Here is a 23,479-nt window from a genome sequence, read left to right on the forward strand (position 1 = left end):
ACGAAACTCTATTCTATCAGAGCGTCAGTTTGGCTTCAGAAAGGGGAAATCAACCGAAGATGCAGTTACCCTTCTTACTGAAACCGTCTCGTCGCTGTTAGATGAGGGTCGGGCCTGTGTCGGAGTGTTCTTGGATTTAGCCAAAGCCTTCGACACGGTTTCGATTCCCATCCTACTGAGGAAACTAGAAGCATATGGGTTTCGAGGGACTATACTGAAGTGGTTTACAAGCTACTTAACGGAAAGATATCAACGTGTCAAAATTGGTGAACATCTCAGTGACCTGAGACCAGTTCCCTTCGGCGTACCACAGGGCAGCATTCTAGGCCCTACTCTTTTTCTTTTATATATAAATGACATCTCACTTCCTCCTTTACAGAATGCTGAAATCTTGTGTTACGCCGATGACACTTCTATCATTTTCCGAGGGTCCTCCTGGGAGAATGTTTGTGAACATGTCGAGAATGGTATGGCACAAGTGTCAATTTGGTTAAGGCAGAATCTTCTGACACTTAACACAGCAAAAACCAAATTTCTCTGTTTCCATAAGACTTCAGCTTCTGCGCCAAAACTACATCGAGATATTAAAGTTCATAATCCTAATTGTAATAATGCCCCTTTTCCAAATTGCACTTGTGACTACATGACCAGAACAAACACAGTGAGGTACCTCGGAATTACGATGGACGAAAATCTAAACTTCAGAGAACATGTTTCCGTGGTTTCAGGTCGGGTCCGAAAGCTGATACATACAATGAAATTGCTACGAGAATCAGCCGATTTTGCACTGTTGAAGACTATTTATTTAGCTCTTGGCCAGTCAATTATTAACTACTGCATTCTCGCCTGGGGAGGTTTAACCTCCTCTCTCATTCTAAAACTAGAAAGAGCGCAAAGAGCGGTGTTGAAGGTCGCATTGAGGAAACCAATTAGGTATCCTACGATCGATCTATACAATGACACCCAGGTACTCAGCGTCCGAAAGCTCTACTTAATAAGGGTCGCGTTGTACGTACATAGAAAAGTACTTAGCTCATCCAATTACAACACATTACTTAAAAATCGAATTTTTAAAATTCCTGTTACTGCTGTTAAAACTACATTTGCACGTCACTTCTCTGCTTTCTTATACCCCCGAATTTACAATAGATTAGTTAGGTTATATGAATTCAAAGAACACTCCATTTTCGAGGCAAAAAAAGTGTTATCAAAGAACTTAATGCACCTAGGATATGAAGACACAGAAAATCTAATTAAGATACTATATTGAATAAACTCACAATAACCACACACACACACACACAACACACACACTCCACGTACACACACATACTCACACACACATGTTACGTCAAGTGTTATTATATTATTAATTTAATTTCAAAAAGAATGTATTTTTTTTTTGTTTCTAATGGAAAACATAATTTATGTTTGTTTTATTATTTTAATATTAGGTACTTTATTCGATCTTTTTTATTCTTTCTCTTTTCTTTATCATCCCTGGTAACTGTATCTCTTTAAATCCCATCCTTCACCGTTTTTTTTTTAACTATATAATTGTTTCCTTTTTTTTCCTTCAAGCCTCATTGTATTATTGTTATTACTTGTGTCCGTATTATGTCCACCACAGGACAGGCTTTGCCTAGTGTGGTGGCTAGCATAAATGTAATATTGTTATAATTTTATTTCCGAAATAAAACATTTGTATTTGTATTTGTATTTAATTGGTTCAGCAAACGCACGGATTGCGGAGGTTACGGGTTCAAGTCCTGCCGGAAGCGTACCAATTTTTTCCATTTTTTCCTTTGATATAAAATTTTATTTATTAATAATTGGCCAACTGTATTCTTCTAAGTACTTTTCATCCAAACGATTTTAACAAATAATCATGAACGTTAGTATGGAAGCCGGAGAAAAAACTTTCTTTTTATTTTTGGTTAAAAAGTACACGTCTTACATACTAAAAATATTATACCCGACATATCTACGCCATAATTGCAGTCTTTAAACATACTTATCTACATCAAAGAGAATTAATTAATCTATATCCACGAATAGCTTAAATAACATTTTACGCGTGGTTTGCTGTAGTCTGGATAATATATTGTAATGCTGTAAAATTTGATTTCAATAAATATCAAATATTTTAGCTTTTAGCTTTTAGCTTGGTGGTCACAGAGGTGATACATTGCTAATTTACAATGTAAAATGAATTCAGTAGATCGACCAAATACCGCAATGTAACGAAAATCGCATGCAAGTTCTTGAACCGACTAATAAACGGGGCCTGAGGGCCTACCGCGAACACCGAAATTCGCAAATTGCGGACATCTTTCTGTGTCACTCAAATAACGCCAATAGCGTAAAAGAGAAAGATACCCGCAATTTACGAACTTCAGTATTCGCGGAGGCCCTCTGAGGCTATGCCACGCGCCACCTAGTGGAGATCGTCAGAAAAGAGTAATAGGTAGCGGAGGCTGTACGACGTAGCCACCTAGATACCGTTACAACCATAGAGGGTGTATACTAAACGCTAGAGGGCGCTGAATTTCGTTTTTTCGTTGTCATGTTTTATTTCAGGAAAACGCCGCAGCTTTTCTATTCCCACTAAAGGAGTACCAAAATAACTGTTATGCTTTTAACAGTCTTTACTTAAAATATTACGAGGTCCATCTGGGAGTCTTGATCTCTGAAATGGAAGTACTAAGTCCCTTTCTAACAAAAGCTGTCAAAAAGGGACTTCCACTTGTATTACAAGTTACAAGCTTTTGATAAACAGGGCACTATCCCACAAAACTTTACAAGTTGACAATATTGTAGTAGTAGGTATTAGAAGTAAACTCTATATTGTACAACAAGACGTATTAAAAATGGCATACAACTAGTAAGAAGTACAAAGACGAACTTATCTCTTTAAGGGATCTCTTCCAGTTAACATCCGAATAGAGGAGAGAGTGAAAAGAGGAAGAAGAATGGTGGGAGGAAGAGAGTGAGTTAAAAGATTGTTACTTATACTTATATTGTAAACAAAAATATGTCACGCTACAAGTCTAAAATTTACAAAATTTATTTGGCATTTGTAAACCCGTAATACAAAACAGAGTATAAATAGGTACAAATATATCGGATAGCTTAGGTTCCTACATAATTGTAAGATATGTACAATTGTATTAATTTTATACCGAGTGTGGCCTGTAACACGAGCAAATAATTAAAACATAGATTGCACTCCTCAAACGGTGACACTTTTGTTCAACAACTTCTAAAAATTATGTTATGAAGTATTTAGACTCCCTATTTTTCATACAAAATAAATATTATCTTCAATAGACACCATCGCCACGCCATATCATTGTGATTGACATTGCTTGTCACGCCTTAAACATAACAAAATTCGCAATACATTGCGTCCTAGAATAAAATTTAAAGTGTATTAAAAATCAAACCACAAGTTATTTTTAAAAGTCGCTGAAAAAATGTTGGTCAGTATGAGGAGCACAGCCTACAGTTTAATTTTTTGCTCATATTACAGGCCACACCCGATAGTTGTTTAGGCAAAAAGAAACACTGAATGTTTTGATTAGGTTTTTGCATTTTTTCTGATTTCATATCAAAAATTAATCCTTAGGGATTATAATTAAGTATGTACGTTTATTACAAATCAATTAGAGTCCATAGGAGGCAAAATATACCAGTCTTTGTTCCGATAAGGTCAACTACATATATACATTTTTTATACATTTAAAAAATTGTACGACTAGATTAAGTTAGACAGATACCTAAATGCATTTGTTTTAATAATGGTGTTAAAATTTTTAATCGTATTTGGTCCCTAATTATTTGTAAACTTTATCCAGGGACACTCTACGTACATAAAAACAATCTCTATTGGGGTTAGTGTGTTGTGGACTTAAGTACCTACCGTAACATAAGGTAACATCTTGCCCGGAATTCCGGAACTATTTCCGAAATTTAAAAAAAAAACTAATTTATAATTAAAAATTTCGCTTAGGTAGGATTCCAGAATCCTACCTGGGGGCCGATTTTTGAATTTCAATCGCTCGATTTCGTCACTCGGAAAACGGTGGAAAACGGCGAAATGCTAATTTTTGAAATATGAGCGATCGAAATTTGAAATCTATTGGTATTGACCACTCGATTTCAATTCTATTAGTAGAATTTAAGTGCTTAGTAGTGGAGATATTATTTAACGAAATACACGAAATCGAGTAGTCGAAATTCAAAAATCGGCCCCCTGCTCCTATCCTGCAAGTCTCGCTTTGCAGTATTAAAGTCAAATATACGATAGCTAATTTAATGACTAGGCATGTTAATGCAGCATGACTAGCCATATCAATATAGCTAGTCTTCAGACTTTTGTCAGCGACGGCTAATAACACCAACATAGTGTAGTATTAGCATCTTATAAAAATAATCGTATTAAATTCGAATAAAAGTAGTAAAATCCAATTCCGGAATTGTCGATATTCAGTGGTCTCAATTCCGGAATTGTAAAAACGGAAAATATGTCCAAGATTCCGGAATTTCGAAATGTATTCCAAATTATTATACAAAGTTGGACTGTTGGACCACCCCCTATTAAACGGTCAAATGTTGTTTAAACAGTTGATTTATCCAGATACGATATATTAGATTGTCCAAGATTCCGGAAATTCGAAATTTATTCCAATTTTTTACACAAAGGTGGACAGTTGGACCGCCCTATTAAACGGTCAAAAGTTGTTTAAATAGTTGCTTCATCCAGATACGTTATATTGGGTTGTCCTAGATTCCGGAATTGCGAAATTTATCCCAATTTTTATACAATGTTGGACTGTTGAACCACCCTATTAAACCGTCAAAAGTTGTTTAAAATAGTTGATTCATCCAGATACGATATATTGGGTTGTCCAAGATTCCGGAATTGCGAAATTTATTCAAATTTTTTACACAAAGTTGGACTGTTGGACCACCCTATTAAACGGTCAAATGTTGTTTAAATAGTTAATTCATCCAGATACGATATATTGGGTTGTCCAACGGAATTGCGAAATTTGTTCCAAATTTTCATACAAAGTTGGACTGTTGGCCCATCTTAGCCACTCACATGATTCATGCAACTGTGGTTGCGAGCTGTCACCCTTATTTTCACATAATAATAGAGGTCACTGAAAAATATCAATCAGTTGTTTAAATAGTTGATTAATCCAGATACGTTATATCGGGGGTCCGTGGTCCGTCCTCGTTTCCATGGCCTTGTCCAAGCCGATGTATCCATGGTTTTGGCTTTGTTCTTGTTTTAGCTGCAACATTACACCGCGCATCAACAGGAGCATGTACCCTCGAACAACTGAAAAACGAAAGTAGGCGATTAATATCTAAAACTATTTATGAAATTAGTACTTTTTAGGGTTCCGTACCTAAAGGGTAAAACGGGACCCTATTACTAAGACTTCGCTGTCCGTCCGTCCGTCCGTCCGTCCGTCCGTCCGTCCGTCCGTCTGTCACCAGGCTGTATCTCACGAACCGTGATAGCTAGACAGTTGAAATTTTCACAGATGATGTATTTCTGTTGCCGCTATAACAACAAATACTAAAAACAGAATAAAATAAAGATTTAAATGGGGCTCCCATACAACAAACGTGATTTTTGACCAAAGTTAAGCAACGTCGGGAGGGGTCAGTACTTGGATGGGTGACCGTTTTCTTTTTGCTTTTTTTTTTTGCATTATGGTACGGAACCCTTCGTGCGCGAGTCCGACTCGCACTTGCCCGGTTTTTCTTTTTAGTTATGGGTAACAGGGTTATGTACATGCAACTATGTGATAATTGCGTCTATTCGTTGTTTCTCGCACACGTAGTCAGGCGTGGCTCACTCCGCGATTTCGTTGCTTTGCTACAGGTAGCTAAAAGTACATCCGTCCGACCCCAAATTTGGGGTTTGCCATAAGCCGCGCGTGGCGCTGTCGCCACCTAGCGGCCATATCTGTGCTGATCTTGACAGACGCGTTTTGTTAGAGAGTGAGTCTTCTGTACCTAATACTATTATTTATTCTGTGACGTAGTTTTGAAAAAAGTAGTAGTAGTAGTAGAATTCTGTCAATCAAAAGAAAAATGTGGTAATTAATTATGTATGGGATGCATACATTACATACAGAGTTACCTACCTACTGTGTTAGCAGTGCGAGATACGAGATTTTTTCAAAGTAGTGACGTAGTGACGACTTCACACAGTTTACCATACATATGTAGTTATACAATTGTATGGGGGGTTTAATCTTTTTGTAGATTCAGTTTTTGTATTTTTATAGCGACGCCAAGAACCCTCTTGCAGGAGATATTAGTTTCTATTGGATTAAACATTTATTTACATATATTGTTTTCATAAAAAAGCAAAAAAAAACGCAACATACTCACTTATTGTTAATACGACGAAAACTGTCAAAAAATGTTTTAGCTCATGAAACAAATGAGGTGATGGTTGGTACGCAACTGCAGTCACTGCACACAAGACGATACACATTGCGACTCCGAGGTACAAAGAAATCTTGAGCAGCTTCACTTTTTTCTGTAACACAATAATAATTATATTAGAAGTATTAGACCGACCGCTTAAAGGCCTGTGCACACCGGCTGCGTGTGCGTGACGTGCACGTGCGCGTGCGGCGTTGTAGTATACAGATCCTTATGAGAGATGGCACACCGCTTGCGTGACGTGTGCGTGTGCGGCTCCAACATTTTAGCGCACGCACACGCGCACGTCACGCATACGCAAGCCTGTGTGGCTCGTCCTTAAATGAGTCCTCGCCTGCGCGGTACGGGGGCAACGGGGTAGCAGGGGTAAAGATCTATTTTGTGTATTTTTTTCAAAATTTAAACCCAGTAATTTCGGAAATAAAGGGGGGGAATTGTCGTTTTTATGGTTCCATGCCGAAAGGTAAAACGGGACCCTATTACTAAGACTCTGCTGTCCGTCCGTCCGTCTGTCACCAGGCTGTATCTCACGAACCGTGATAGCTAGACAGTTGAAATTTTCACAGATGATGTATTTCTGTTGCCGCTATAACAACAAATACTAAAAACAGAATAAAATACAGATTTAAGTGGGGCTCCCATAAAACAAACGTGATTTTTGACCGAAGTTAAGCAACGTCGGGCGGGGTCAGTATCAGTACTTGGATGGGTGACCGTTTTTTTTTTGCCTTTTGTGCATTATGGTACGGAACCCTTCGTGCGCGAGTCCGAGTCGCACTTGCCCGGTTTTTTTGGCTATTTTCTTAAATAACTTCGAACTTTTTTTTTAATACTAATAATAGGATTTAAAAAAAAGTTTCCATCTTTGGGTCACTAATTTACATATGTGTACCAAATTTCAACTAATATTAATTAATTGGTCCAGTAGTTTCCGATAAAATCGGCTGTGACAGACGAACAGACAGACAGGCGCACGAGTGATCCTATAAGGGTTCCGTTTTTTCCTTTTGAGGTACGGGACCCTAAAAATCGAATTTAATTGGCCTTACGGACACAACAAACATTTTTATATCATATCGCTTTGCTAAAAATAATACTCACTCCATGAGAAGCCACTATAACAAGTATATTGTACACGATATCCACTAATAAACCCAATGAGAATATGAACATTTGGATATCCTTAGACACCTCGACGCGACTTGCTCCTGACAATGCGTCTACAAGCATTGTTCCCAAATACATGAACAATATCAGAAATACGGAGCAACTCTGAAACAATAAGAGGCACATAAGTATAATTAGAACCAAAAATATTGCTTTGCTTATCCACGAAAAGATAACGTGCTAGTCAATCAGTGCTAATCCATCCATCCGTCCATCCATCGTATTTTCACGGAAACGTACGACGTGCTTGCTATTTCAGCCTCGGTACGAAAACTACTGAAGTTGACTGAAGCACGACAAATACGAAAGTTTCCGAGAAAATACGGTGGATAACAATTATGCTCTACATCTGTAATCATTTTAAATTATTGTGTTTAAAATGGCAAACGGGAGGCGCAATAAAGGTTCGCGGTGTCATGTTTGTCAACTATGATCTCTATAGCCGTTGGCAGTAGATACATAATGGATTGTAACCAGCATCAGGAGACTATCTGGACTGTCACGTGCCTGGTTGACGCGTGTCGACCGCCCTCTGCATATTATTGTTCATTAATTCATTATGAATCTACTAGCTAGAGTTGGCTAGTATATTTTAAAAGATCATAAGGATAGGCTAGAGTTGATATGTAATTGTCAAATATATATAAATGGTGCCCTGAATCTTTTTTGTATGGCGCCTCCCGTTTGCCATTTTAAACACAACACTGAATAGATCCTATTCATAAAAAAAAATAAAAAAGCCTTTATTGCCATGTAACTAAATACATAGTTAAAACATAATTATTGAACATATTAAATAAATACAATTAAACAGTTATATAACAATTAAATAATTATAGTTTTTGTGCGTTTTTGATCCTATTCATTAGCTCAGTTCAAAAAAATGAGACTATATTTAGCATACTAATTATGAACTGAACCTGATTAGTTTATATTTTATATATGTATAGTAGTGTGACTAGGTCCTAAAAAACACAAATAAAAATATTTGATAGAGTCTGTGCGGAAAGAGAAGAGTCGTGGAATGTATGAGACCCAATATATTCCTCGACTCTTCTCTTTCCGAACAGAATCTAAAAATAAATTGATTTGTTCCCAAAGTTGTGTAAAGAATAAGGAATACACTTGCCCATAGGGCCTAACACGAAGAATAATAGAGAAATATGCCCGAAATTTGCGAACTTCGGGTTCGCAAATTTCGGGCATATTTCTGTTTTAGGTACTCCAATTAATTAAGGTGTAAATAGAGTGACATGGATAGTAGCTTGAATTTTATGGACTTCGATTTTCACGGTTATTATACTGAAACACGCCTAACTTGTCAGTAGAAAAGGCGCGAAATTAAAAATTTTCTATGGCAACTCTTCCTCTTCTAAATTTTTTGATAAAAGTTCATTGTACGCGGCGCTAAAAGTAAGTAGTAAAATTATTAGTAGGTAAGTGGCTGGCCTTCAAATTGGGGGCCGTTTAGGTAGGTACACTGGTACACATTGATTAGTGTTATGTTATGACATATCAATGTATAAAATCGCAACACTTATAAGCCACACTTATCCCCCTAGTAGCATTTTCGTTGGGGCCCACGGTGCCAACGGTAGGGAAAACGTTGGGATGAGGTTCGTTCCGTAGCCAACATTAATTTTGTATTGGCCCACCATCGCATTTACCAACATTCGCTGTGGCACAGATGCCCAACAATGGGCCTTTGTGTATTTTGGTACCGTTGGCTAAACAACGATAATATTCGTTGGCCCAATGATGACATATATCGCATTTACCAACATTGGCAGTTGTAGTGATGCCCAACAATGGGCCTTTGTGTATTTTGCTACCGTTCGCTAAACAACGATAACATTCGTTGGCCCAATGGTGACGAATACCGCATTTACCAACATTGGCTGTGGCACGGATGCCCAACAATGGGCCTTTGTGTATTTTGGTAACGTTGGCTAGTCATCGATATCATCCGATGGCCCAATGATGAGAAATATCGCATTTACCAACATTGGCTGTGGCACTGATGCCCAACAATGGGCCTTTGTATATTTTGGTAACGTTGGCTAATCAACGATATCATCCGATGGCCCAATGACGACGAATATCGCATTTACCAACATTGGCTGTAGCATTGATGCCCAACAATGGGCCTTTGTGTATTTTGCTACCGTTCGCTAAACAACGATAACATTCGTTGGCCCAATGGTGACTAATTCCGCATTTACCAACATTGGCCGTGGCACGGATGCCCAACAATGGGATATTGTGTATTTTGGTAACGTTGGCTTATCAACGATATCATTCGATGGCCCAATGATGATAAATATCGCATTTACCAACAATGGCTGTGGCACTGATGCCCAACAATGGGCCTTTGTTTATTTTGGTAACGTTGGCTAATCAACGATATCATCCGATGGCCCAATGACGACAAATATCGCATTTACCAACATTGGCTGTAGCATTGATGCCCAACAACGGGCCTTTGTTTATTTTGGTAACGTTGGCTAATCAACGATATCGTCCGATGGCCCAATGACGACAAATATCGCATTTACCAACATTGGCTGTGGCACTGATGCCCAACAATGGGCCTTTGTTTATTTTGGTAACGTTGGCTAATCAACGATATCATCCGATGGCCCAATGACGACAAATATTGCATTTACCAACATTGGCTGTAGCATTGATGCCCAACAATAGGCCTTTATGTATTTTGGTAACGTTGGCTAATCAACGATATCATCCGATGGCCTATTGATGACAAATATCGCATTAACCAACATTGGCTGTGGCACTGATGCCCAACAATGGGCCTTTGTTTATTTTGGTAACGTTGGCTAATCGACGATATCATACGATGGCCCAATGACGACAAATATCGCATTTACCAACATTGGCTGTAGCATTGATGCCCAACAATGGGCCTTTGTGTATTTTGCTACCGTTCACTAAACAACGATAACATTCGTTGGCCCAATGGTGACGAATACCGCATTTACCAACATTGGCTGTGGCACGGATGCCCAACAATGGGAAATTGTGTATTTTGGTAACGTTGGCTAGTTAACGATATCATCCGATGGCCCAATGATGACAAATATCGCATTTACCAACATTGGCAGTGGCACTGAAGCCCAACAATGGGCCTTTGTGTATTTTAGTAACGTTGGCTAATCAACGATATCATTCGATGGCCCAGTGAGGACAAATGTCGCATTTATAACTATAGCCGGTCAAGCAAAGCAAAGTGTCACTAGAAAAGGTCGCGAAATTCAAATTTTCTATGGGACGATAACCCTTCACGCCTACATTTTTTAAATTTGTCGCTCTTTTCTAATGACGGAAATGGCTTGACAGAGTATAACACCATAAACAAATAAATAAATATCACACGAGCATTTTAACAGAGGCCAGGGGCTGCGTGACGTCATCAAAATAGCTACCAGTTGAGTTTGCTTGTGGCGTCACTAGATGGCGTTACTGTCTCCAAACATCGAAGTTATAGTTATGTTCTCGATTATTCCGGTTATAATCATAATATTTTATTAAAGTAACTTATAAATCTAATAGCTATAACTATAAAATTTATACATAAATTTAAAAAATTGTATATTACCAACATTTTTTCAATTTAAATCTCAAAAAACATAAATCTCGCTTACGAAGTTTCGAAGTGCGGTTAGTATATATACAAATTAGAGTGTATAGTAAGTGTACTTGCTTCGGCAGTACATATACTAAAATTGGAACGATACGGAGAAGATTAACCAACAACTGCTGCCTAGGGCCTTCATGTGGATACAACCAATGCCTACCGTAGTGTAATTGTAATATTTATCAGCAAAGGCCCAACGTCGTATTACACAACCACTTACCTAACGTAGGGTAACTGTAGGACTCGTAAACAAAAGCCCATTACATAATTAGACTGTGAGCCCACTATAAATTACACAACTATCTACCTACGGTAGTATTGTAAGAATCCTAGACAAGGCCCAACGTTAATGTTACAATGTTGGCCCTTTGTGGGACAAGCTGTGTTGGGCCTTCAACCTGGTGCACGACTACCTACCGACCTACCTGACTTGCCGTTGGGTAATTGTTGAATTTGCAAACAAAAGCACAACGAAAAAATTGCCCTTTTTTAATTTTTTGCAGTTGGCCCTACAGCAAGCCATACGGCCAAATGTAACAATTAACCAACCTTCAAACAAATGTGTATAGGCCCAACCACGGCCCAACCAAAACCACCACCGTTGAATAATTGTATAATTTATTTAAATAGGCCCAACGAAAAAATTACTCTAATGGCCCTCTGTTGGGAATCTTTGGGAGGGCCTTTGTCGAGGGCCCTCCAGCAAATCGTACGGCCAAATGTAACAATTAACCAACCATCAAACAAATGTGTATAGGCCCAACCACGGCCCAACCAAAATCACCACCGTTGAATAATTGTATGATTTATTTAAATAGGCCCAACGAAAAAATTACTCTTTTGGCCCTCTGTTGGGAATCTTCGGGAGGGCCTTTGTCGAGGGCCCTCCAGCAAATCGTACGGCCAAATATAACGGTTGCCCAACTAATACGTAAACAAAGGCCCAACAAAATCCCTACAAGAAAATGCTATTAGGGCCCCGTATGCCACACTTACCCATAATATTGACCTTATAGTAAGTAGTGTTTCGATTTCTACTGACAAGTTAGGCGTGTTTCAGTATATTATAGATTTTTTTTTTTTTGTGTTTTGTATCTGTATTTTGTATGTAATTCGACATTAAGAGACCATATACATATCTTAGTAATTGTAATACGTTAGATTGAATTGTTAGTAATATTTTGTAAAATTGTTGATGTTATTATTTTTGCTTTTATGTAAATTCAATGTTGACGTGTAAAAGTGCCCTTGTGGCCTATTTGCTGAATAAATGTTGATGTTGATGTTGATGTTTTGATCACTCACCAAACTGAGAGAAGCCCAAACTACAAGTTCAACACTTGGACTAATACAACAGCAACAATGTTTAATCTTGGACCTGGACCTGTTATATACTGGACTTGGACTGTAGTCGTCCGGCATATTGTACTAATAATAATAACCAAAACTACAAAATACTTCACTGAATTCACGCGTGTGTATTCGTACACTTTCAACTGCCGACTGGCGCCACACGCCTCTGTTATTAACGTAGTATTTGTATGACTCATTCAGACGCCGAAACTAGGAAGATAATGAAAACACAAAAAACCAACTTAAGTTTTGTATGTGGGCAAATTCAGAACTAAATCACCGTAGTACATCTAGCTCTCGGTAGCGATATTGGCGCGCCGCCTCTAACCGCAAAGCTCACCTTGAGTTATATTTAGTCTGTAGAAGTGTAGACCTTGAAGGTCAATGGCCTCATGGGCCTATGGGATTTGCAATACGTTGCGGTTTTTGATCGAGCCGTTGATTTCGTTCGTCCTACTTAGCCAGCAATTATGTAAAATCGCATTCCATTTGTTGCCACATCTGTAGAAGCCTTTAGTAAACATGTATTGGTATTCCCAGACTATTGCCTAAACTATACGGCGTGTTTTGATGTACCGTTGTGGGGGTTCCCAGGTTCCCAGTGAGTGTTTAAAAATAAACTAGAATCAAAACAACAATGTTTTCATTTAATGTATGATAATTCCTATAAGTATGTAGGTTTAAATAATTTCATGTAATTTATTGATTTATCATTTAGGGCCACCCCACATTTAGCGTCTTTCGAGCGTCGGCGTCTGGTCAGCGCTATGGAAAATGACGTCGCTGCGCAGTTGCGTCGAAGTTGCGTCGAGCAGCGGCCATAGATTTGTAGACGCCGACGCTCGAAAGACGCTAAATGTGGGGTGGCCCTTAACAAGACCAAGATAACATTTTTTAAGTTTTTATTTCTTACATATACTATTGCTCAAATAGTCAGACTTAATTAATAAGAACTTATCATATCATTTAGAACTTAGGTACCGTAAAACATCCCAACTATAATACAAAGCATCCATCTACGTATAGTCCAAAATGAACTGTATTTTTAGGGTTCCGTACCCAAAGGGTAAAACGGGACCCTATTACTAAGACTTCGCTGTCCGTCCGTCCGTCCGTCCGTCTGTCACCAGGCTGTATCTCACGAACCGTGATAGCTAGACAGTTGAAATTTTCACAGATGATGTATTTCTGTTGCCGCTATAACAACAAATACTAAAAACAGAATAAAATAAAGATTTAAATGGGGCTCCCATACAACAAACGTGATTTTTGATCAAAGTTAAGCAACGTCGGGAGTGGTCAGTACTTGGATGGGTGACCGTTTTCTTTTTGCATTTTTTTCCTTTTTTTTGCTTTATGGTACCGAACCCTTCGTGCGCGAGTCCGCCTCGCACTTGCCCGGTTTTTTTCGTTCAGTGGTCTTTCTGTATTTATTGTAGTTCTAAGAAAAGGTATGTTTATAAATGGGAGAAAAAACTCGGAATAAACCAAAAGGAACATTGGTAGAGTAGGTATTGATACTTAATTTCCTTTTGAACTTGTGGACCATAGTTGCAGTATTGGACTATAGTTGCAAGGTTTTACAGTAGTTTTTTTTTTTTGTCAATTGTGTTATTGAAAAAGTTCATAACTAATGAACGAGTCCAACTGGGGGTTCCTGGTCCCTCCCAATTTCCATGGTCTTGTCCAAGTCAATGTATCCATGTTCTTGTAGCTGCGACCTTACGCCGCACATTATCAGGAGCATGTATCCTCGCATAACTGAAAAACAAAAGCTGGTTCAATCACCTATGACAAGATAAACCCATAGATTATACTAGGTTTATTGTGTCTATAATTTGCTTATATTTCTTATAATTTGATATAGTTTTAGGGTTCCATACCTAAAAAGGAAAAAAAAACGGAAAATCTATCGTCTGTCTGTCTGAAACTACTGGGACTGAAACTTTGAAAATAATACAAAAAATTGTTCTTTACCTATAGATGACAGGAAAACCTATTAGAAATATGCAGTCAAGCATGAGTCGGAGTTACATTGTTAAAAATTAGGTTAAAATTAGGGAGGTAAGTAATTGCATTTATCCCTTACATCCCGGTCGACCTTATTTATTTATGTATTCAAACTTTATTGCACAAATTAAGAAAATTTTACAAACAGCGGACTTAATGCCAAAAGGCATTTTCTACCAGTCAACTATTGGGTCAAACAGAGACCTTATATGTTAAAAGCACAAAATACTCACTTATCAGTAAGATAAAAATTGCCGAATATCTATAAAATAGCGCCGCAGCGTCTGATGGTCCGATCGCTATCGCAGTTGCGAAACCCAAAATCAGGATTACTGTTAGAACGAACCACAACACGGCACCGAGGTAATAGGAAATGTTCAGTAGCTTCGCGTTTCCCTGTAACACAATACTTAATAGGGTATTTGAGAATTTTTAATTTTAATGAATGAGTGAGAAAAACAAAGAAATAAATAAACAAACATAATAAAACTTAAAAATCTATAGATAAAAAATTTGCCCCAGATCGCCATTAAATCCTTCACGTAACTAAAGCATATCACCATAGATTAAGACACCACCCAAACGACCTGGCAGCAAAACTAACAGACAAGGGATATGATAAAAGACTAAAAAGAAAAGACATCTTCCCTCATACATAGACAATCCAAAATTGTCAAAGCGAAATGAGTAGAAGCCCTCGCTGGAGGACTCGCTCGTCATGATATAAAGCACTCAACCAATCTGCTTATAGTCTGACTGATAGCAGATAAAACTAGAGATAATAAAAAAAAAAAGATCGCCATCAACGGGCAAGGTGCCCAGAAGGCTGGCCGTATTTCCCCGCTGTATAGCGATGCTAATACGCTGGGCGAAATAGTGGCCAGCCCTCTGGTCACCAGAAGCCTATTTGAGTGTATTTAAAATACATTATTTTACACCATGCATGAAATAAAGGACCAGGAAGATTAATAGAGAAACGTAGACAGCATCAGTTATTTCTATTTTCAAACCCGTATTTAAACTATAAAGAGTAGGTAATTTGATTGTGACGTCACATGCTAGTGACCGTTTTCACAGTTCGAAAAACGAAACTGATTTGACAAGTAGTCAAATACCCTATTAAGTATATAAATAAATAAATAAATAGTATAGAACATTTTTACACAAATTGACTACCTAAGCCCCACGGTAAGCTCAAAAAGGCTTGTGTTGTGGGTACTCAGACAACGATATATACAATATATAAATACTTAAATACATAGAAAACAAACATGACTCAGGAACAAATATCTGTATCATAATACAAATAAATGCCCTTACCAGGATTCGAACCCGGGACCATCGGCTTCATAGGCAGGGTCACTACCCACTAGGCCAGACCAGTCGTCAAATATGGAAGGTAGAGACATATAAAGTTACGTCGTGCTAAATTATGAAGCCACAGTAAGTTTACTGCCATCTTTCGACAGAAGATTAAAACTGTTAGAACGCCATTTGACTTTAATCCTTATTTTTCACTGATATGTGTTAACTTGTTAAATACCTATTAATATTAACGCCATCTACTCGACTATAGGCCAAAGGTATGGTGCAATATTTTCCAGCGTTAGCGCCATAACCTTTAGCCTACTCTCGAGTAGATGGCGTTAATATTAATATTTAACAAGTTAACACATATTAGTGAAATAATAATGATCAAAGTCAAATTGCGTTCTCTAACAGTTTTATTTTCCGCATAGACTCTATCTTTAAATTAGGTATACAATTCACTTCTTCTACCTAACCATGATTTCTCCAATCGGTTAATATAATACCCACCCCAAGTGAAGACCCTAAGATTAGTACGTTGTAGACGACGTCGGCAATTAACACCAATGAGATCACCAATATGATCAAATCCTCGGGGGCGTAGCGATGGCTACCTCCTCTCATTACATCCGCGAACAATACCCCAAAAATCAGGTAAAACAAGGACACCGTGGTGATACTCTGAAACAGTAATAAAACATAATAATAATCCCTGAATAAATCACATATATATGTAATTCCTTTATTGATTATTTTAATAAATTATTATTGTATTAAATACAATAATAATTTAGTGTAACAAATTTTGTTACACTATAGGTAGTATGTTTTTTTTTAGCATTAAAAAGAAGTAAACAATCTTAACGTGTCTTTTTTATAGAAAAACACTTTAATAAAATAAGTCACGGCAAATAATATGTAACAATTATGAATCATATACGATTATTTACATTATTTAGCTTTCATAAGTAATAGTAATAGGTACTGATTTTTGAAAAGCGTTTTCCAATTAAAAGACACATCAAGATCGCATAGTCATTTTCTGCTAAAAAAAAATAAACATATATAGGAGTTAGCAGCAGGATGAGGTGTCTATATAAAGTTTATCAAAGGAATGTCTTATTTCAATCATAGACAGAGATAATCATACTATCTTTGTCTTACACTAGTACTAGCACCCAAAAAAAAGGATGAGTGTAGTTTTCCTGGTTCTTACTGGCTGACAGATTGGTTTGACCAACTATACATGCCTATATCGCAGCACTTGTGTTTATTTTGCACGTTTCGAAGTTCTACAATGTTTATCGTATCCAGTCTATTTTTGGACGAGTTCACCGATACGCACATCATAAAAATAATAATAAATACCTATGTAGGTATACCTATATAGTTTAGGTACTTTACAATATATTTGTAAAAAAATGTAACACATCTTTTGATTACTCACCAAACTGATACATGCCCAAATTGCAAGTTCAATCCTTGGACTTATGCAAAAACTACAACAACTCTTAGTCAGTTTGATTGCCATCTTTGAAATAATGTATTTTGAACTGTTTTTTATGAATGTTGTTGAACCAAGGCACTAAATAAAAACACTTTAATATAATTTAGTAAGCGTCTCGTTTCGGACACTTGCGGGTGTCGACTGGCGATGCACAGTTTTTGTTATTCATTAAACATTACTTTATCATTACAGTATGTTCTCAGTATTGTTATAGCATGCAGCCCGGCGTAACCCAGCAGATAAAAAAAAACAAATACAAACTTAAGTCTGCATGCGGTAAAATTTCTAACTACTACAGTGGTGGGCAAAGCACGGCCCGCGGGCCATCTACGGCCCGCAATGGATTTCCGGTCCTATGAAATAATTAGTATATGGGCTATATGGCATTGGCCCACGATTATCACAAATAAAAATAAATTTTGGCTACAATTCTGGCCCTCCACTTAAATTTCCTAAACTTTCTGGCCCCCCATGAAGAAAGTTTGCCCACCACTGAACTAGTAGTTCGCCTCGAACTGAGAACTCGCGGTTTGCCTTTGCCAAAAACTAATAGTGATTGAATTTGCTGCACCTAGGTACTTAGTCGCCAAGGGATCGAAAACCGTGTGCGATTTATTGCGTAAACCGAGCACTTTTATTATTTTGATACCAAACTCGACTTACTTTCTTGCAAATAAGATGATAATATTGATAATTGTAGGTAATTTGATTGTTGTGAAGTCACATGCTAGTTGTTACTTATAAATTCCATAGTAGCAAAATCGTTTTGACAGTTCGAAAAAAGAAACTGATTTGACTAGTAGTCAAATACACTATAATGAGCACTAGGGAAAACCTAGAGTCATCGGGACTGGGACAAAATTTCCAAGTCTACTGCTTTTTAAAATCCACGATGCGAAAACAAACCCACCAAGAATAACAGCCGTAACAGCCATCGCAAAACTTATTCAATTTTTAACCGTATTCTCGCGCAATACGTTCTAAATTCAACTGGTTTTCCAATCGCCGTTACTACAAGGTAGCACACCCTCTGAATACGTGATTCCCCTCATCCGAGCCTACCGTGAAACACGAAAATCGCAATTCCATTATCTTCCTCTCGCTCGAATACGCAAGAGTGCTAGAGAGGCAGATAATGAAATTTAAATTAACGTGTTTCGCGGTAGGCCCCTCCGAGCCAGATAGACTCGATGACATCATTTGGCGCCACATGCCGAAAAGAGTGACAGAGCAAGACATAACAACAATAGCGCTGTCTCTTACGCGCCGCAACTCGACCGAAAATGTTTGCGAATATTTTAGTTGCAACAAGGCCAAATGTGTTAGTTGAGCCACAAAAGAGATAGGTACAGAAATCAATCAACATACAAAGCGCGCTCGAGCAACGCACACATAGACACCGCTCACGGACACGATATCTCGGACCAGTTGGGACCAGTGCGAGCGCGAGTGCCGTCCGCTTGAGACACGCGTCTGTGAACTTTTTTGTGCAATAATGGAGAAACAAAACAAAAAGTTATTATAACTGTACAGTGGACGGTTGTTTAAATTCAACATTAACCGGTGAATTGTCGTTTTTTAAGCTACCAGTGGTTTCAGAGAGAATGCGTATGCGAATTTATTACATTGTACATGATAATGCGAATTTATTACAGTTTAAAATATAATAATCGTAATTTTCATTTTCATTTCGCCAATCTCGAAATCATCGCAAGATATTTTCTGTGGCAAATTTGTAATATAATAATGACATTAAAATGAAAATACCTATTTGAGTTATTAATGTTATTATTAATTTATATTTCCATTCTTCCCGTTTCATCCTCAACAATAAATCAAACAACTAGATACGAGATACGATACGATGGATACGAGTGCCACTACCACGATAGTTTTTTGTGCATAAGTCATAGTTCGCAACAATCGCAACCCTAGAGCGACCGCCGAGCGTAGGTATGAAAAGTAAAGTACATACATGTGATTGACTTCTGTACTTATCTGTTTTGTGGTTGAGCTGTGTACCTACTGATAGTAGACGTGTTGCTTTTCTTCTGTTTTATTTAAGTACTAGCATTTACAAAGTAGTTATATTATAGCAATACCTATTTGTAGTGATTACTATGGAATCTGAGTAAGTGTTGTTTTTTAACTGGTTATGTTCAAGCATCAGTGCGTACAAGGTTATGTATATTTATAATTCGCGTAAGTTCATGGGAAAGTTCAGCAAAAACATGGCCTAACCTATGTTAGGCCATGTTACATAGGCCTACGCCTATAGTAGCGCCGTCTTTTTTTAATTGTATTAATAAGAATGAGATGGGTGTCACGCCACTCCTATTATGCTAGCTAGGTCTATTGACAGAGGTTTGAGATAACAAGCATGAAGTATTTAAATGTTTCATTAAGTATGTCTATTCCGTTTATTTTAAGACTACGAACCGATTATAATGCCGAACGTGGTTCCACGTTAACAAAAATTTGAATATTAGTACATTACTACAGAGGCCGGGACGAAAGGGGTTGCCGGCCGAAGACATATAGACGGCCGAGCGAAGCGAGGCCGGATAGGTCTGAGCGCGGGCAACCCCATTTCCCGCCGAGGTATGTATAGTGCTTTTCTCAAACATGCAATGAAATAAATAAAATAAAAAATTCACGAAACCCAAGTTTTATTTATAGAAAAAACTAAAAGTAAACTACTCCCAAAATATAACCAACACGTACCTATATCATTATCACGCGTATGTTTTACACGAGTCGTGTATTTTTACTACCCGTATATTTTCATGTATCTTTGATTTTTTCGCCTTGTATCCGTCTGACTGTCGTTTTCGTCATATAAGTTTACATAGTCTTTCATGTTGATATCATGTTTCACATACATCGTTGCTTTATGCATGGAGTAAATAAGTATAATGTCCACAGTGTTGACGAATTTGTAGTTACATTCATTTAAAATATGCCACAAAACTGTTTCTAATAAACTGTAAGCCATTTTTCTTAGTTTCTCAAATAATAAAATTGCCATAAGCAACCATATACATACTTCGTCTTTGATTTGGCGGCAGAGGCAGCAAGTTATTTAAAATCAATTCTGCTTACGCTGCCAATTCCAACACCTACGATTACAATTAATATTAATTTCATTATTTCGTCGGAACTCACATTAAAGTAAAAAAATCAACAACGCACCATAAATCCAATAAAACAGAATGAAAATTTTTCAACTTTACCTCCATAACAATTTTAAAAAATAACTACGCGTTTCAATAGACCTTTTTACCGCTAACGTTTAGATGAAATATTTTAAATGTTTTTATTTGTGTAGTTAAATTTATAATTTAAAATTATAGAATTTGATTAATAATGTATTATTTATTAAGTTCATGTTGATTTTATACAAATAAAACTGCAAATTATAGCAAACATTTTTTTTTTTTATAGGCGTAGTGGCAGAGTGTCATTACGAACCATAAAGCAAATACAGCCTCTATTTTTTTTTAATGGATGAATGCCACGATGCTGTGTCACAAATATCTGTGAAATGAAAATTAAAAAAGAGGACTTTGCCGGCCTAGGCCTGCAAGATTTGTATGAAATTCCATTAACGACCTTTTGTCCTAGCCGCACCTGAAACGTCATACTTTGCAGCCTATTATAAGGAACATAACATCAATATTTCATTGCATGTTTGAGAAAAATACATTCTTAAGATGAGTGTTTGTTACTGATAACTTTAAAGGGCGTATTAGCCAGCCAGTGAACTGGCAACTGCCCGCCTACGCCCATACAAATACAAGGCGCGAAGGCACAAAAGAGATAGGTACAGAAATCAATCAACATACAAAGCGCGCTCGAGCAACGCACACATAGACACCGCTCACGGACACGATATCTCGGACCAGTTGGGACCAGTGCGAGCGCGAGTGCCATCCGCTTGAGACACGCGTCTGTGAACTTTTTTGTGCAATAATGGAGAAACAAAACAAAAAGTTATTATAACACTGTACAGTGGACGGATGTTTAAATTCAACATTAACCGGTGAATTGTCGTTTTTTAAGCTACCAGTGGTTTCAGAGAGAATGCGTATGCGAATTTATTACATAGTTACATTCATTTAAAATATGCCACAAAACTGTTTCTAATAAACTGTAAGCCATTTTTCTTAGTTTCTCAAATAATAAAATTGCCATAAGCAACCATATACATACTTCGTCTTTGATTTGGCGGCAGAGGCAGCAAGTTATTTAAAATCAATTCTGCTTACGCTGCCAATTCCAACACCTACGATTACAATTAATATTAATTTCATTATTTCGTCGGAACTCACATTAAAGTAAAAAAATCAACAACGCACCATAAATCCAATAAAACAGAATGAAAATTTTTCAACTTTACCTCCATAACAATTTTAAAAAATAACTACGTGTGTTTGAATAGACCTTTTTACCGCTAACGTTTAGATGAAATATTTTAAATGTTTTTATTTGTGTAGTTAAATTTATAATTTAAAATTATAGAATTTGATTAATAATGTATTATTTATTAAGTTCATGTTGATTTTATACAAATAAAACTGCAAATTATAGCAAACATTGTTTTTTGTTTTTTTTTTATAGGCGTAGTGGCAGAGTGTCATTACGAACCATAAAGCAAATACAGCCACTATTTTTTTTTAATGGATGAATGCCACGATGCTGTGTCACAAATATCTGTGAAATGAAAATTAAAAAAGAGGACTTTGCCGGCCTAGGCCTGCAAGATTTGTATGAAATTCCATTAACGACCTTTTGTCCTAGCCGCACCTGAAACGTCATACTTTGCAGCCTATTATAAGGAACATAACATCAATATTTCATTGCATGTTTGAGAAAAATACATTCTTAAGATGAGTGTTTGTTACTGATAACTTTAAAGGGCGTATTAGCCAGCCAGTGAACTGGCAACTGCCCGCCTACGCCCATACAAATACAAGGCGCGAAGGCACAAAAGAGATAGGTACAGAAATCAATCAACATACAAAGCGCGCTCGAGCAACGCACACATAGACACCGCTCACGGACACGATATCTCGGACCAGTTGGGACCAGTGCGAGCGCGAGTGCCATCCGCTTGAGACACGCGTCTGTGAACTTTTTTGTGCAATAATGGAGAAACAAAACAAAAAGTTATTATAACACTGTACAGTGGACGGTTGTTTAAATTCAACATTAACCGGTGAATTGTCGTTTTTTAAGCTACCAGTGGTTTCAGAGAGAATGCGTATGCGAATTTATTACATTGTACATGATAATTCGAATTTATTACAGTTTAAAATATAATAATCGTGCATTTCGCCAATCTCGAAATCATCGCAAGATATTTTCTGTGGCAGATTTGTAATATAACAATGACATTAAAATGAAAATACCTATTTGAGTTATTAATGTTATTATTAATTTATAATTCCATTCTTCCCGTTTCATCCTCAACAATAAATCAAACAACTAGATACGAGATACGATACGATGGATACGAGTGCCACTACCACGATAGTTTTTTGTGCATAAGTCATAGTTCGCAACAATCGCAACCCTAGAGCGACCGCCGACCGTAGGTATGAAAAGTAAAGTACATATTACATGTGATTGACTTCTGTACTTATCTGTTTTGTGGCGAAGGGTAATCGTCCCAAACGTCACGTAGAAAATTTTCATTTCGCGCCTTTCCTTTTGCTACTGACAAATTTCTCTGACCGGCTCGGCTTTTAACCTAAGATGTTTTTAGTTCGTAAGAAGGGTCCTTCATTTTCACAGTTGGTAATTTCCTGAACTCAGGATCTGAAATCGATTTATTTTGTCTTTATGAAGCCTGTTTTTAAGGTCACACTTTCTAGTTAATTCACTTCTCAGTTTCTTTTGTATATTGCCACTTTCTCTATCCAAGAAAATAAATGCTGCACAAAATTGCAAGTTTTTGGGGGCTAATTTAACTACAATAAACAAGTTTTATACAGAGTGTTTTA

The 23,479-nt window shown here is 37.3% G+C and overlaps 2 protein-coding genes across 2 annotated transcripts; both read right to left on the reverse strand.

Annotated features, from left to right (window-relative positions):
- Window positions 1–3,069: 3,069 nt before the first annotated feature.
- Window positions 3,070–13,171, reverse strand: LOC134671116 (uncharacterized). Its single transcript, XM_063528890.1, has 4 exons — window positions 12,602–13,171; window positions 7,576–7,746; window positions 6,418–6,568; window positions 3,070–5,350 (listed from the first exon to the last, which is right to left on the reverse strand). Exons 1-4 carry the CDS (start codon window positions 12,716–12,718, stop codon window positions 5,217–5,219), a joined length of 573 nt encoding a protein of 190 aa, XP_063384960.1. The 5' UTR covers window positions 12,719–13,171; the 3' UTR covers window positions 3,070–5,216.
- Window positions 13,172–13,536: 365 nt separating this feature from the next.
- LOC134671117 (uncharacterized) lies at window positions 13,537–17,602 on the reverse strand. Its single transcript, XM_063528891.1, has 4 exons — window positions 17,415–17,602; window positions 16,478–16,648; window positions 14,893–15,055; window positions 13,537–14,410 (listed from the first exon to the last, which is right to left on the reverse strand). The coding sequence occupies exons 1-4, from the start codon at window positions 17,496–17,498 to the stop codon at window positions 14,280–14,282; spliced, it is 549 nt and encodes a 182-aa protein (XP_063384961.1). The 5' UTR covers window positions 17,499–17,602; the 3' UTR covers window positions 13,537–14,279.
- Window positions 17,603–23,479: the final 5,877 nt, after the last annotated feature.

The sequence above is a fragment of the Cydia fagiglandana genome, chromosome 15, assembly GCF_963556715.1.
Source record: "Cydia fagiglandana chromosome 15, ilCydFagi1.1, whole genome shotgun sequence".
NCBI classification, from domain to species: Eukaryota; Metazoa; Arthropoda; class Insecta; order Lepidoptera; family Tortricidae; genus Cydia; species Cydia fagiglandana.